At 41.1% G+C, this 16259-nt stretch overlaps 1 protein-coding gene across 2 annotated transcripts in view; it reads left to right on the top strand.

Annotated features, from left to right (window-relative positions):
• zfpm2a (zinc finger protein, FOG family member 2a) overlaps nucleotides 1–16259 on the top strand; it is a 122916-nt gene that overhangs the window by 19108 nt on the left and 87549 nt on the right. For both annotated transcript variants that reach the window (XM_088306687.1, XM_088306686.1), the window contains exon 2: nucleotides 11638–11796. In XM_088306687.1, coding sequence (XP_088162813.1) covers nucleotides 11638–11796 — 159 coding nt within the window. The remainder of the gene's footprint in view (nucleotides 1–11637; nucleotides 11797–16259) is intronic.

The following is a 16259-nucleotide window of genomic DNA, read 5'->3' as shown; positions in this document are numbered from 1 at the left end:
GTATACCTGATCCATTAAAAAAAAAAAAAAGCCTTTGAAATGGATTCCTGGGAGGGTTGGGGGTGTGGGAGTCCACTCTGGCACAAGTCATGGCATTGATGGCACAGCCCTTGGGCGCGGGGATACTTGGCATGGACAAGATGGTTGCTGGGCTTGTATCAGTGGGCACTGGCCCATCCTTTGGGAGCTCCTAAGCCATGCTGTCTGAAGAAGGACTGATGAGGTTGGCACCACATATGGGCATACTATGGGTTTTTATTTCAGTCAAAGCAGTCCCGATGTTATCATCTTCGCTTCCCAGGATGCCAGCATCACTGAGGCTGACGATTGGGCTTCACGGGGCCGACCCGATTTGTCTAGCACCATTTCTAGTGTGTATATTACACCGAGGTGACAATTTGTTCCAGCTAATTGGAAGTTTGTGTCGGTCTTCCCAGAACAAAACTGCGGCCTATCACAAATTACAATGATATCACAAACATGGATTCAGCTCGCCTCAGCTCTTTTTCCAGTCGAGACAGGAAGTCGACGGCTGCCTCACTTAGTTGATAAGCATCCACAGGGTAATGAAACTTCCACTTTGATGAGAAGTTGAAAAGAGTGTGTCCATGTTGGTTTGGCAGAACATTAGACATGGCTTCAGGCAGGTGGTGCAGGCGAGGGATGGTGCCGCTTTAATAGGGCTCATCCAGAGGTGAAGGGAGCACTGCTTGCAATGAACTGAAGGTGGGAGCTGGGGCTGCCAGTACATGTCTTTTGTCTTTCATTATCTTTATTTCCTTATTATTTTAAATGGCCATCCTCTGCACGTTTTTTTTCTTCTGCACTAGAAGCTTTTTTGATATCCATTTAGATTGGAGCTTCATTAAAAACCTCAGACAATGGGGTGACTTCTAATTAAGTAGCGCCGCATCTGGCCTCTGGCACCCTATCCCGTTGTTCCATCTATTTTGCTGGGGAGAATTCATTTGTTTCTTAATTAAGAAAAACACCAATAGCGTGAAAAATCTGCTTATGGTACCTGAATCGTAATTAGTTAAATAGTGAGGGGAAGGTGAAAAAACACCTACCAGTAGCTCGAGAAATAAACAGAGCTGATAAAAATGAACAAACTAGCCCTGCATAAATCGAAGCTAGGGAGAAAAGTGTATCATCATTATGGCTAAGACAATATGCCAAACTATCTTCAAAGAAATCAAATTGCTAGAATGTTTTCATTTGCATGTATTAACCATTAACATAATGAGAAGAAGTGACATTGGACCCGGATTGCGTGTCTGTTCGGATTGATAACTGCTGCATCTGCAAATTGTCTCCTTTGCCAAATTGCTAGTAGTCAAACCGGTCGGTGTTGAACTGCGAACGGACAGTGAGCAAGACAGCGGGAGAAGACCAAGAATAAATTATTTTGTTCCTTTTTGAAAGAGCTCTGAGCAATGCAGTGTTGAATCTGAGACATTGTCCTATGACAGCTAAGCTGCGAATGTTTGCGGCAGAGGGAGTTTGCATGTGGACGCCGCCACGGTTGGCTCTCTTCCCCTCCCTCCTTGTACATACAAACAGGCGCGCACATAGACTTAAGCCAGCGTTCCTTTGGCAAAAATTAACACATACATCTGAGTGCTAGTGGGCTACCGAAGGCTTATCAGTTCTGCAAAAACTCACCCTGTAGCCCACATGGCGAGTTGGCGAGTAAGCAGCCAAATCCACTGTGTTTTGCAGGCGACATGCAAAACACTGAACTGTATTCAATATTCCGAATACTATAATTTTATATATCAACTTGCCATTTCCCCACATCAGCCTCCTAGGTCAAATTATTCAATTAAGTGTCTGTTTATTACTGATACCAAAGCTGGTTGGTGTTCGTACTTATCACCTTTTTTGCAGATTGGTGTTTTTACTGAATACCATCATAAAGATTGTCTTGGCTGTAATTAAAATGGCACCGAGACAAATTTGGCACATGGCTAAGACGCAGTGAAATGAAGGCGGTCAGGGGAATTGCTGAGGCTATATTCTGTCATTCATTGAATAGGTTTCGGGCTGTAAAGCAGCAAAATTATTGTCAAAATGCGACTGTGCCCCTCAGCAGAGGAGGTATGTGAAAGGAAAAAGACCCCCGGTTGTGTTCCCGGTGCTTTTACGAGCTAGGAAAGGTCATCAAAATGGCTTTTCTTTGTGGTTCTGACTCAAGCAAGTGAACGTTGACGAGTTTTGTGGTAATGCGAGATTCGTTTAGGCATCTTTGGCGCCAGCCGGGCTTCCATCCATTCATCCATCCATGGGTTCGTGTGCTTGATGCGCAATTGAATTGGCAAGCTACAAGCACCCGTGTTTGTATGCCCCGTGGCAAGCATACCTTTTACCGTCTTTGACTCCACAAGCCTGTGTGACTTCTCAGTGAAAAATCAAAGCCCCAATAAGCTGAGGGGGTTAAGCCATAGAAGGAAGGAAAAAACTGAGTGACTTTGGATTTTGACAGAATCTTCTTGCGCTCGGTGACAAAAATTTGCATTGTTATCTCTGATAACTGGTGATGTTTTACTTCGTTGTACATTTTTGTGAAATATGTAAAATGTAAACCAAGCCTCCAACGATTCCCTTAATGACGCGGATCTTGCTTTTTCTTCCCCGAATCGTCTTAGCGAGCTTTTCAGTGCAGAATGTCTGATATCTGAATATTAAAAAGGAGTTTCAAGCTCATCTGCAAATGTGATTTTCACATATCACACTTCTGCAGTCTTCAAGCTGCTTCATCGCCAAGCTTCAGAGCGAAGATGGCTGTGGAAAGGGGTGGGGGAGTGGGGGGGAGAAAAAAAACAAGATGCACATATGGGTTGCGATTGATGTATTCCATTTCTGACCTAATTTAAATCTCTGCCAACAACCTCATATGCATACTGTACATTTGCTAAATTACGCTGTGTTAAAAACCTTGCTGTCTTCCTGCACACAGGTGTAGAGGCATTGTCAGTAAATATATTTGCAACCATACTGCAATAGAACACAAAATAATTTGGACATGAATTTGATTCCTGTGAGGCCCAAGGGACTGACCAGCAGAAAGACGGTGGCCCATCGACATGCTTGCCTCGCCAAGAAATAATTATGGCTGCCTGTCTTTGTTCCTCCCAAGCTTTCTCTTCTCAGAGCAGTCGTAATTTGTTTGTGATATTTGGGTTTTATAAATGACTTATTCTCTGTGGACTGGAGTAGTACATGGGTGCAAATGAAGGCGCATATCAGCGGCCCGATTGCTAAATTTTATCTTTATGAACCGCAGAAATGTCATCACTAGCAGATTATACCGAGTGTCATAAATTATTGTGTCAAGTCTAAATGTATTGAATTGCTGTATTTCGAAAATCCTGACATAATCAAACGCCAACTGGCCATGCGCAGTTGCTGCGGACACTGTGTGGGACATTGGCAGTAGTCAGAATATCTTAAGGGGACGCAATGTGTCAGGCAGCAGTTTGTTGTCATGATAATCCCCTCATTTATAGTGTCGAGATCAGCAGGTTACTGCTCTCCACTTGCATGCCATGTCAAGACTTGGGACAGGCGTAGTGAATTGTCATTTCTCAAGCAATAGTTTGACAGTTCCTTGACTTCACTCATATGCTGCAGCTGAAAGGTCAGAGCCGTGCCACTTCCATTTACTATGAGCATTCAATCTCTGAGGAATGGTGCTCTCACCCCTCTCAGACACACACACACGCACACAGACACACACTCTATTGGTTCCTGCGTCTCACTATATATTTACGTCACTTGTTACAAGCCATTTGCTGTATGTCAAGACATATAGATAGGAGGTAGATAGTTCCACATAGAGCTTTATTGTTACACCAAAATTGAAGGGCAATTACAATGGTATAAACAATAAGACTAATTAGGAAATGCTGCTCTGCATAGTTTTCTTGTATCGATTCCTTATTTCCTCCTCTTGCCATCAGTCTAATTAGAGCATCACAAAGACTGCCACCCTTCTCACTTAGCTGCATGTCACGCTCATTACCAAGTGTCTTTTCAAGTAAAGTCAGGTATGATTGTTGCTGTCTCAATGCTGTAACTGTCATCCACTTTCCAGTGTGCTTAGTGCTGCTCCTCAGACATCGCAGCAGGTTGTCAACCAAAAAAAAGGTACTTGTCACTTGTACAAAAAGTCATTGTTGCTGGCCCATTGTTACCGGCTCTTCCAGCTATCATATGGAAATTGACGGAGTGACGGTGTTTTAGAGAGAGGAGCAGTTCTGAGGGCCCAGGGGGGTTATGGGTGTAAATCTCCCTCATACAGTTCTGCTCCAGGCCACCGACAGCACCATCATTAGCCACAGCAGATGGAGCGGCTCCAGCGAGGAGTTTCGCTTTCTTATTTTAGGATGTTGCTGGAATTTTCTATGATTACAATGCATTGGGATGGGATGGAAGTGAGAGTGATGAAATCCTCTTGAAATCAGATAAAAGGTATAGTAACACCCAGACAAAAGGCTTCTAAACTCATCTGTAACTGGTGAAATATGTAAGGATATATTACCTAATAGTGTGTAATGTGGTGCAAGAATAATATTTTGTTATTATCAAAGATCAAATTCATTTGTTTTTAGTGTACAGTTTTTACAGTCATGGACATTGTTTGACAAAATTAACTCTTGCATTTTTTTCATCCAATACAATGTAGAATGTATTCAATTCAGAAAAGATCATCACAAAAGTTATGGTAAAATCAAATTATGTCTATTAGTGTTAAAGTGAATGTATAAATGATCTTGGTCTTTATACATCAATATCGATTTTAAGTAATAGAAACTTAAAATCAAATTGACAGTTAATAGTGGGGAATAATGTAAGCCTTGTGGCTAGAAAAAATACTGATATAAATTTTTATATAAATCAAAAATATATTCTGTAATTGTAGAGACTGTTTTTCTCTCCAATAATCACTTCAGTTCAGTTCACAACGAATTTCAATGGTTGCATGGCAGCAGGCCTGCTATCCAGGGAGTTGGTGCGCAAATGTGCGTGTGCGTGTGCGTGCGTGAAGCGCTGGCGCAATCGTAATCTTCCAGCAAGAAGTTTCACAAGGCCAGATCAAGAATTAGGAGAGGCTGCGGGTGGGAATGGGGTGCGGTGGGGGGCTGACGAGAGAAAAGCCCATCTCACTCTCTGTTTTAAAGGACAGTGCTTGCTTTGAATGTCATTTGACAATTTCCTTTTAATTAGAACCAATTTACAGGAAGATGCCCAGCAGCTAATCTTAACAGGATAATTAACTTCTATTTTCTTTACTTTTAATTAAAAAGTGGAAAAGATTTAGCTGATCCATAAAGAATTGTTCTTTTGAAATGTTCATCAGACTTCACACTTCTTTTGGCATTGGTAATATTTAGATCATATCAGCAGCTCGCAGTCTCCACTGAGTTATTGCGATGATTTGCTCCCCTTATCCGAGGTATTAAGAATTAGAACTATCAATAGTAGAAATAGGAACCAGAGGCAAATTAGAATTAAATGAATGTATTGCTCAAGACGGACGCCCCCCATCCTTCATAATGGAATGAAATTGGGATCATAGATTTATTAATTTCTTTGAAATTCCTTGATGGAAAATATTGTTTTATCTACATTATTTGATACACTTAACACTCTTTTGGTATATTTCCATTAAAATAGGTCATACTAATATTACGATGACATCATTGAGCTCCATTGCAGAACACATTGACATTGATGCTTTCTCGCCCCCATGCTAACCCCCCCCCCCCCCCCCAAAAAAAAAAAAAACTAAAAACCTACTACGTATAGGCATATAATTCGCTTGCCGTCATTAATAAAAAAATTCCCTGGACAATTGCAGCTGGTGAACAAATATATTTTTTCCCATTGTTAGTGTCACCCAACTGACTACACTTAGTGGAGATGAAGTGAGCCAGTATGAGGTGAGCCTGCTTTCAACAGTGCCTCCACTCGTCTGCAGATGCGCTGATGGCGGAAGATGGATGCCCCCACTTAACCATGATAGCTCCCCGGAGGAGCTGCACTCAATGGCTTCATTAAAAGTCAACGTTTGTGTGAAAAGCTTACTTAAAAAGCCGTAATTAAAGCCAAATATATTTTACCTGCTTTGTTTCAGCTGTCGTGTTAGGTGTCGGGCACATGCTTAACTTTTATTTCCATACAGAAAGCAGAATGATAGCAATAAATCATCCAGCAAGCACGATGGCACCTCTGCAAAGGGAAATTGAGTCCTTTAAAGGAGGAACTAACAAAGTCCGTATTACTAAATTACTATCTCTGTGACTTTTAAGGGCACACGCGATGTACCAAGTCCGCTTACACTTGTATGTGCAAATTGCAGAAAGACAAGTAGAGGCAGGAGAGTGAGGCAGGACCCAGCTAACTCCACAGAGAAACTGCCTGGCATCTGCTAAAGCCTTCGGGCACGCTCAGAGGTGCCTCCAGCATTTTAATGGCATAGTCAAATGCCAGCATGTTTTCAAGCCAGTCCAATTCCAATTCGCTGGATAAAGAAGCAAGCTCGTGTTATTCTCCTTCAATAGACCGTACTGGGCGCAGCAACAGTCGACCTAGCAACTCGGAAAACACGACAGGATCCAACGTTGGGTCTGACTGATACTAAAAAGAATTTTGAGACACTATTTGAGACAGATCATCAATTTCTTTGAAATGATATCCTGCTACATCTGGGTAACACCTTCACATGCTCTCATTTAAGAGAGGCCTCACTATCAAACGGAAGGTATTCCACTCTATGATGCGTTAATATTAACATAGTCGTAGGCCATGCATGATGTCATGTGAGTCACTTTTTATACAGTATATCTCCAGATATCTGTTAAGAAGCCTCCTAGTGTGTTTTACAAGAATGTGAATGCACTCTCCAATCAGTGCTTCCGAGAATAACCGACCACCATCTTTTTCTTATTTTTCGTCGCAGTTTCCAGGCAGGAATGCTTGTTGCTGATTATCCAAACAATTTGTTGACAGTTGATTGTTGCCCAAATTTAGGAAGGCATCCATTTCCAATCTTCGTAATTAGATTGCTTAGCAACTGGAAAATCAATTTAAACAATACCATAACTCCTTCACAAATGCAGGCTGTAAATTTGAAAACATGCGATCGCAGCACACTCACATTTATATTCAAACAATAACTGTATACACACGCGGCATTTTGTTTAACATTCCCTTCACATTTATTGTGATCAGAGCGTACAGCTAAGTAACACTTACGGGAAAAAAAACCTCCTTTTTCGCAAGATGTAAGACTTATGGGGAATGGTTTAATTCCTCCAGGAGTTTCCTGTAACACATTAACCTATTAAGAGCAGCATAAATGCTATCTATTTCATTACGGTGATCAAGGATTAAATTAGAGGCCTGAGCCCTGTAACATATACACTAAGTCTTCTCCAAGGCCAAGGAGCCCTCTGCTTCCCAAAGGTCATTAGAGCTGAGCAGAGAATATGGCCCCAAGTCTCGTCTTGCATTTCTCCTCCTTCACGATCCCCCCTGCTCACTCAAACCCTCTTGCAATTGGAGACAATGTATCTTATATATATATATATATATATATATATATATATATATATATATATATATATATATATTGAAACAGTGACGGAATAAGTCCTGACGGATTTTTTGGCCATCACCCGAATCGCCATAAACTCGGGAAAAAAAATTGTTCATTTTGAGGATGACAAGCAAGAGGAGGAGAAATAATAGTGTATTTTTATTTATTTATTTATTTATGTATTTATTTATCTATTTGTGATGTAAAGACCTCCAAACTGATTCTAAAATAATTAATTGGTGGGCAGTTATGTTTTTTAAAATAGCAGTAACAAAATGTATTTTAGAGATTAAGGAAGCGTGTTAAAAATCACGATGGCGGAGTGACAGAATGACGGACCTGGCCGGTCCAAACCAGTGCAAACCCGGTGCAGACATCCAAGTTCATCACTGGCGAATGACGGAAGTTCACTGATACGGTCACAGCTGCATATACGTACAACACTTTATAATAATGTTCAGTTTTGACGCTGCCAGAGTGGAATTAATTCAACTATATGTTCATGAGTGTGGTTGTAGTTTACACTTGTAAAAAAGTTATCTGCATCATTAGTTTCGACTCTCCCATTTAATTCAAATGTTAGACACAGTTTAATGTACTGAAATGTAATTCTAGACCACTGAAAACTTGAATCACTGAACAGAGAGATCAATAGCCATTTGAATATTGATCCAAAGTGAACATTTTTTATTTTTGCAAAAGCAGAACCTTTTTGACGTGTCACGATATTGTGCAAGAGGTCATAATCAGGTAGATTTTTAAGCGTACCAGACAGAAATATTTTGCATCCTTGTTTAATCTCGTGAATTATTTATTTTTTTTAGCACATATTCAGTCAATGAATTTGAATTTGTAAAGATGAGAGCAGAAATGATTTCCATGTTTATCGAGAGCAATAACTTTGTCCTGTCGGATTCAATTACCTTAAGTCTAATTGGGTGGCTGTAGCGGGGTCTGGAACACACATGACACTGTGAAGCCAGCTGATAATGTGAGGGATAGCTATCACATCTTGGCCCAAAGCCTTTCAGGAGGGAGAAAAAGTATGCCATGAAATTAGCAGTCACTCATGCCACACATGAATTTGTGTAGCAGACTGCACATTACCACTTGCAAAGTTGCAATTTACATGTGTGTCACCCCCCCCTCATTTGCTCCTTTAGAGTTTCCCCTGAATTTTCTTTCTTATTCCACAACCTCTGTCTACAGCCTCCTTCCACGAGTAACCCCTTCCTCTGAGTCATTAATCCTCTGTCCATCATGTGGTCTGCGAGTGTCACCCCATGTTATAAACTCATTGGGGCCATTAGCATAGCCCATGCTGGAGCGCTACTCTGTATGGGCGATCTCTATCAGACAGAGGCCATGCCACGAACAAAAGAGCCACTGTGATCAAGCCTGCATTCAGCGACCAATGTCTCTATTAACATTGGCTGCTCCTTCCCACTGGATGATTGTTAGAACAGGGCTGATATTTCCTCTTCCAAGTCAGAGGCAGAGGAAACCCTGATGAATCGTGGATGATACAGTACAGAGACCATGCAAAAAAAACAGGTCAGAACACTTGAAGAAGGGGAAGAATGAGGGACACTGATTGCATTTTTTAATTCAAAAATCACTTTGATGGTGGCATTGTTTGGCTCTTCTGGCTAAAGCACTTTCTAAAATGGCAAAATGTTTCGTAAATAAGAGCATTTCAAAGTTGTTGTTTTTTTATATGTATATTTTATTGCTGCTTGATTTTTAAGAACCTCTAAAATTTGGTCCTGTTATAGTGCCGGCCATCACAAACTGATGGTGTTGTGTCTTAGATCATACGAAAAACAAACACTTTGCTGTCGCTGGCCAACTGAACTTTAGAGGACGCATGATAAGTGGGAGAAGCAGAAAACGTTGCAAAGCCTATAGAAATGCACCAAACAAGCATGGATCACACACTGAATGTGACAGGATTTTAAACAGTACACAACTAAATATAGCAGAGACACCACTATCAGAAAATGAGTTAGGAGTGTGGTGCTAGTCGTTTAGAAAGTCATTATTCTTATCATTGCTGTCTCTGAAATAATTTCAGGTCTCTCCATGCAATGAATACTGTATAATAAACTAAACGTGAGAATATGAACAAACTTAACTAATCTACGTAGTTGGCAAGAAGTTGCCATATGGCCTCTGTAATGGCTCTGGCTGTATGGAGTAGCCTATTTAATTTTTTTCTTTTTTCATATTCAGATAGGCCTCCAGTATCTCTATCGGTTTGAAAATGCTCCATTTAGTTTTTATCTTTTGGAGAGGGGAAGTGAGATGCCCTTATTCAGAGTCTATTAAACTGCAATTCTATCTCATCTTATCTACCTAATCTTTGTGTCTTATTGACCATGAAGTTTATCTTTAATCTCTTTCCACCCTTATTATCACACAACACTGTGGGTCCATTTTCTATGGTATGCACTAGTGCTGCCGTATTTGTCCGCGACCAAGGAAGAATGGTTTTGCTGTACACACAGCTCTTATTCAGCTGTGTAATAGAATGTGTAGAGAGTGTGGTTATCGAAATGTATTTTCCTGCTTTCTTGCACCTTCTGTCTCCAATTGCATTGGTGGAAGCATTTAATGCCAGTCATACAATCTCCCCTTGATACTGCCTTGTTTATCTCTCCGTATCATCTTAAGTGATACTAGAGTCACATCACGCTTCACTTGACTCTGCAGCGAATCAGCAGAAGGCATCAGATACCATCATAAAACTGCATCCTGATTTAAGCCTGGCATGCCGACTTCTGCAATGTCTATTTGAGATGTGTGCTAATTCTTTTGATGTCCAGGGCTCCTGCCGACGTAGACCTCTACAAAGGAGTCATTTATAGGACGAATGAAAAGAGCAATCAGTTTATGGACATCAGCGGGGGTCTCTTCTGTGGCTCAGATTGCGAGAAATATGAGAGGCACACAAGTGCTTTTGAACTGAAGTGAAATCACGGCTTTATTAGAGCTGAGGGATTCACTTCCACCACAATAGAAGAAACATATTGAAAGGTGTCGTGAGGATATCAGCGCTCTGTGTTTGAGCTTCAGAGTGATGCACAAGAGGCTGCAAGTCAACTTATGTGACAAGGAGAAACTGATACAGCGCCCAAAATGTTGCAGGCAGCGAGCAATGACAACACTTGAAACGATGATTACCCTAAGCTCGAGAGGGATTTTTCGGAAAAAAAATAAAATAAATAATGCTGTTTTTTTGCTTGAACTGTATTCTTTCAAACTTCTTTAGCAATGAATATTTGGTATACAAACTCTGGAGAGATGTTGTGGTGTGAAAGAAAGGTATGTGAGATTATCTTAATGACATTCAAAGGCTGGGTGAGATGTTTTTCACAGCTAATACAATTCAGGTTGCAAAAGAGTAATTCCATCAACGGCCTTGATTGAAGCAAAATGGTAATATGCAAATTCCAAAATAGATGTACAGCTACAAGCAAAACTCTGAAATCATTTAGATTTAAAGAAATAATACTGCACAAGAGGAGGAGGTATGGGGGGTTATTAATCACAGAGAAAAGTGTCTGCTTTAAGATTGCACTGGTGTATTACCTGGAGGCATGAAATGTAAATGGAAAACCTACATTGTACCCTGTGATAAGCCTAACAAATTAATAAAAGTATTTTTTTTATTCTCGCTCCCATGCTGGTGCCTGTATAAAAACTCCGGAAAGGAACTTTATTTCTTTTTCTATGTGACGTTTTGTTTTTCAGGGGCTGTAATTAACATCATCACCGACCTTGGCTGCATTACAGCTTCCTTAGAGAAATAATAACGGAATGCAATTTTCTATTGGTGCGCCAACACAAGACTGCGCAGAATAGAATCTGCATTTGTATTAGTTAAGAAATGAAACAAAGTGGCTGACTTTTTTTTTTTATTTCTTGAAAGCCTGAAGGATCTGATGAAATTGCTTAACATCGGCGTGTGTTTGTGTGTGCGTGTGTGTGCGTGCGCGTGTACGTGCGTGTGTGGGTGTGTGTGTTTCCCTCAGGTCCTCTGGAGGATGGCCTGGAGGAAGAGGATGAGGAGTGTGTCTCTGAGGAGAACGAGCTCCTGGCCAAAGATGAGTTCTCGGTGGAAGAAAACTTCCCTGCCGAGTTTGATACTGAGAACATGAGCTGCGAGGACATGGAGTACTTCTGCAACAAAGGTTAGGATCGTTTACTTATTTGAAACCAAGCCCCCATGATTCTCCACCAGGCGTGTGCGGAGCTCTTTTTGATGCCTAATGCCTGACAATATGCTGGGGAACCCCTGTGCCAAGACATCAAAAATAAGTGGAACGCTCGCCAAAGGCTTTTAATAAAAGTCCTGTTCCAATCAAGCCTGGCATGAATATTTTTTCTTGTACTTTTCCAGCATCATTATCTACAGTGGAAACTATCCATTTTGATATTTTATTCCCACAATCCACCTAAGAGCAGTGGTTTGATCTGAGCGATTGGCAGACTGATAGTGGTGCGAAGGTGCGTTAAGGTGCACCAATGCACTGGAGAGTGTGGCAGTTCCTTTTGAGGTTGTGCTAAAGCCATGTGACTCCGCTAAGCAGCACCTGCTACTGCTTGGAGGTCCATCACTAGAAAGAGCAAAGAGTCGGCAGGCGAGCGCCAGTCTTCTTTGAACTCCAATTCAATTAGATTTCTTCTTTGTGTGTTTGTTTCATTTTGGTCACACCGTGCCATCACATGAACTCATTTGCGGTCTTCTCTAGGTTACAGTGAGAGGATGACAGAGTTGTCCAACCTCATAACAACCACCCCCCAAACACCTCCCTTTACCCCCAGGTCGCATGTATTTGCTACCCCAGGTGTCCCCCTCGCAGATGCCATATATTTGAGTTTTTAATGAAGCCACAGTTCTTTGAATGAATGGCCTTGTTTCTCCTTTCAAATGAAAATTGTTTAGAATTATTTTTTTTCACACCTCAAAACTGATGTGCCTCGTGGGATTACATTACAGAAGGAAAATGAAACTTTCATGTTTCAGGTAGGCTATGCCCCAGTAATTGTATCAATGTCTTCCTTTTGTTCTCTGGGAAAAGTTGAACGGCGCATTTGTTTAGAAATTGCAATTACCAGCAACGCCGCGCCTGCTTTTAGCCTTTGTCTCTGACACGATGTGTCCTTAAACTTCAAAGTGGTGTGTTATATAGGCTTGTAATTGCCCGGTAGCTATGATATAGATGCCGCCGAATGCATTGGAGGCTGCTGCTACCGCTGCAAAAAAATTATTCCCCTTCGGAATATCTTCAAAGCACTTTGTCAAAGCCAGTGATTTTCTTTCCCCATTGTTTTGGGTAAAACCGCGTGACCAAATTTGGCCTCACATCTCATTTTCATGTCCTGTGTTTGCGAATAAAGTTAACCCAAAAAGTAAAAATGTGACAAGATGCTTTTCCTGGTGCAAATTATTAATCTGTTTCTTGTCAAACAGAAGCGCTACATGCCAGATTTTTGTATTACTTCTCTGTCCGCACTTCCAGTGGCTCTAAGTCTCTTTTTCCTCCTAAGACTCATGTGATGCTTTATCCACATTTATTTTTTTTATCGTGGCAAGTTTCACGCCATCATCAGGTGTAGCCTCCATGATCCCTTTCTCAATTAGATCTATTTAAAACTAATGTCAGTGGGGCTTAAATTTACTCCACTTGTGTGAAACTGCCGTGAATTAAGGAAGACGCATTTCAGGCAGCATTAAATGGTTTAAGTGTGTTATTACTTGACTATAGGAGGAAAAGGGACCCCTTGATTAACTAAACCCTCTCAAATGCGATGGCGTGCTGTAATTAGCCCTGTGCGGACTTGAACGTGGATTTTAAAGCAGCCACTCATCCCATGGCCTTTATCTTGTGCTGCTTTCTGGAGAATAAGGTCTCCCGTGTAAGGTTCCTCCACTGAGCAGCGACACTCTGGTCTTAGCTTAGCCTTGTATCTGTGTAGTCACTCTATGAAATGGGCTTGTCAGGGGGACCTAAAACCTCCATTAAAAGTTTCAGTCTATAATAGGTATTAAAAAGCTGTTGGAACACAATGAAGAGTACCAATTTTCATTAACATATGAAGCACTTATTAACTTTGATCAGAGTGCGGTGAAGTAGTAAAGCTGCTTAAAGGCGCAAAGGTCAGGAAGTTGAATGCCACCAAAGCCTTAGCCATTTGCCTTACCCTTGCAGAAAAGAGACTCCCCAGATAAGTGGAGGGAGCACCTTCATGTCCCATCTTGGTCTGAGCCTTGGAGACCTCCACATGAGGCAATGGTTGCCTTCAGAACCTGTTTTGCTAATGGCGGCATACCTTGACTGGTTTAGGGGCAGCAGACAAGGAGTGCAAATTAACACAATTCACCTCTCAGGCTAATAGAATCTATACCTAGCAAGATTTCTGCATGTTGGCAAATGGAACAATTCTAAAAGAAATAGTCCCACATTTTCTTAGCTTCTGAGCCATGGCTATATTACATCAAGCAATTACTCCTGCTAATAGAGATTCATGCTCCATAATTGATAGCTGGACATATTTGTAGATATATACTGAGAGATGTCTTTCATCCAGAAATTGTAAAATTTGAACTAGTTGTATTTACCTTCTGTATTTTGTTCCCTTATGTGACTTTCAATTGCTGCCTGATATCAAATAATGCGCTTGAGATATACAGATTTTTTTTTCATGATTGACCCTTGATTTGTACCCATTTTTCCACTATATGTGTCACTGTTAATGTTCACAATCAATTACTGTAGACAAAAGCACTGTATGTATATAGTGCTAATCATAGCAAAATTACACATCTTGACCAAATGACCTGCAAATTGTCAGAATCAAAGAGGACACTTTTCTCCACAGAAGCAATCTGAATCTCGAGCACTGCACCGGAAGATCTTCTTGGCTCTTTTGCCACAGCTACTAGTGCCCAGAATGGTGATTGTGGAATTTTAATGCACAGTTGATGCAGGAGAATATGGGAAAATGCTAATTTGTGGTGCGATAAGATGAATCAAGTCATCCCTTTAGCCCCATTTGACTCAGTGGAGGAAATTAATCATTAATGTTTGTTAAGTATGACAATCTAACTGGGCCAGATCTACACGCTCAGAGAGGGAGGCAGAGCGAGATAAAGACCCAGGCTGCAGACAAGGAGGAAAACTGCCAGATTCTGTAATGATGGGGAATTTATTGGCATTTAAAGAGACAGTGGCAGAGCATTCCACTAATAGCCTCCCTCCATTGGAGTGGTAGCGCTGCCACAAATTGAAAACAATTTTAACCTATTTTCCTTGACTTTGGAGAAAAAGGTTGCTGAGGAGAAAATGTAATCTGTTACTGCGTAATATCCATCTGCAACTAAATATGCAATATCAACTAACTACAGGAAGGCAAACCGCTTAACGTCACATTCTGAAACAGTGCGCGTGACTCAATTCTTGAAATGTCTTAAAAAAGGGTCAAAGTATCAAAAGTTGAATTTAGTAATGAAGGACGATCATGTACGAAGACTTTAAAATGCTTATATTCAATATTGCTGAAATGGTGCCCTGTCTCTAGCCTCAGTTGTCAGGATTATAGGGCTCTGAGCTCCTTCAGCTCACACACACGCGGATTGACATTTTCAAGGGCTTCCTTAGCAGAGACAATGCTAAAAGGCACAGAAAAAGCCAATATGACTTTGTTGCTACCTTGCTCGAGGAATTGTTTGTGTAAATTGCTTATAAGCTTATTGACCTGAATGCGCGTCGTGCCGTGTGACTGTGATTTGGCTCGAGTGCTGCGCTTTGATAAAGTGGTGATAGGGCTGATGTGAACAGCTCACTGGGTTATGGATGCCCGCCAACCCCGCAACCAACAGGCCACCTCACTCACCATCCTTTCTGTTCTGCTTAGCCCTCTCTCATTCAACCTTAGTTACGTATCTCTGCTTGAGTCTGCCGGGAAAGGAACAGAAGCCAGATGTAAATGATGATGAAAGCGATAATAGTAGATGATCATTGACAATCCGTCTCCCTTGATAAGGCTTCAGTGGGTCTCAGTTCAAATCATGAAACTGGAGTGACCATAGCCTTTATTACTAGTGTCGACCTCTGTCAATAAAATTTAGCACATCAATAAAACTTTTCCAATACACGAGAGGTTAAAATACCATCAAATGATATTTCTCCACGTTCTCTCCTTGTGTGCTGTAAGCAGAGGACTGCTGCCACAGCACATCCTGCTCTGCTTTTTCTTCATGACATTTGTGCAGGAAACTTCATCAAAGCACCTCGACATTGTTCCCTGTGAGGCTGCCTGGACGATTGTGTTTAAAATGCATTGCAAACTGTGTTCGATAGAAGGCAGAAAATCCTTAATCACTCCTTAATTAAGGAATCATCTTGTAGCTTCATTTCCCAGGCTGTAATTAAACACTTCCAATACATTTAGTTACAGGGCTTAACATGTTCGCCTGAGATCAAGGTAGTGCCTTTAATGTTATCTCGTGAGCTTCTTTTTTTTTTAATTCTGTTTCATTGGAAGCAACTGTTACTATGTGCCGTTTTTTATCCCTATCATAATACAAACCCAGTATGCAAAAGAGGCAGTGCCAACAATAAATAGTGAGGAATTTAGTTTAGTGGGCTCT

This window comes from Idiotropiscis lumnitzeri, chromosome 10, assembly GCF_059441095.1.
Source record: "Idiotropiscis lumnitzeri isolate Australia: NSW breed Sydney's pygmy pipehorse chromosome 10, RoL_Ilum_1.0, whole genome shotgun sequence".
In the NCBI taxonomy this organism is placed as follows: Eukaryota; Metazoa; Chordata; class Actinopteri; order Syngnathiformes; family Syngnathidae; genus Idiotropiscis; species Idiotropiscis lumnitzeri.
The sequence above is the reverse complement of the archived record's forward strand: the minus strand, read 5'-3'. Positions and strand labels throughout refer to the sequence as shown.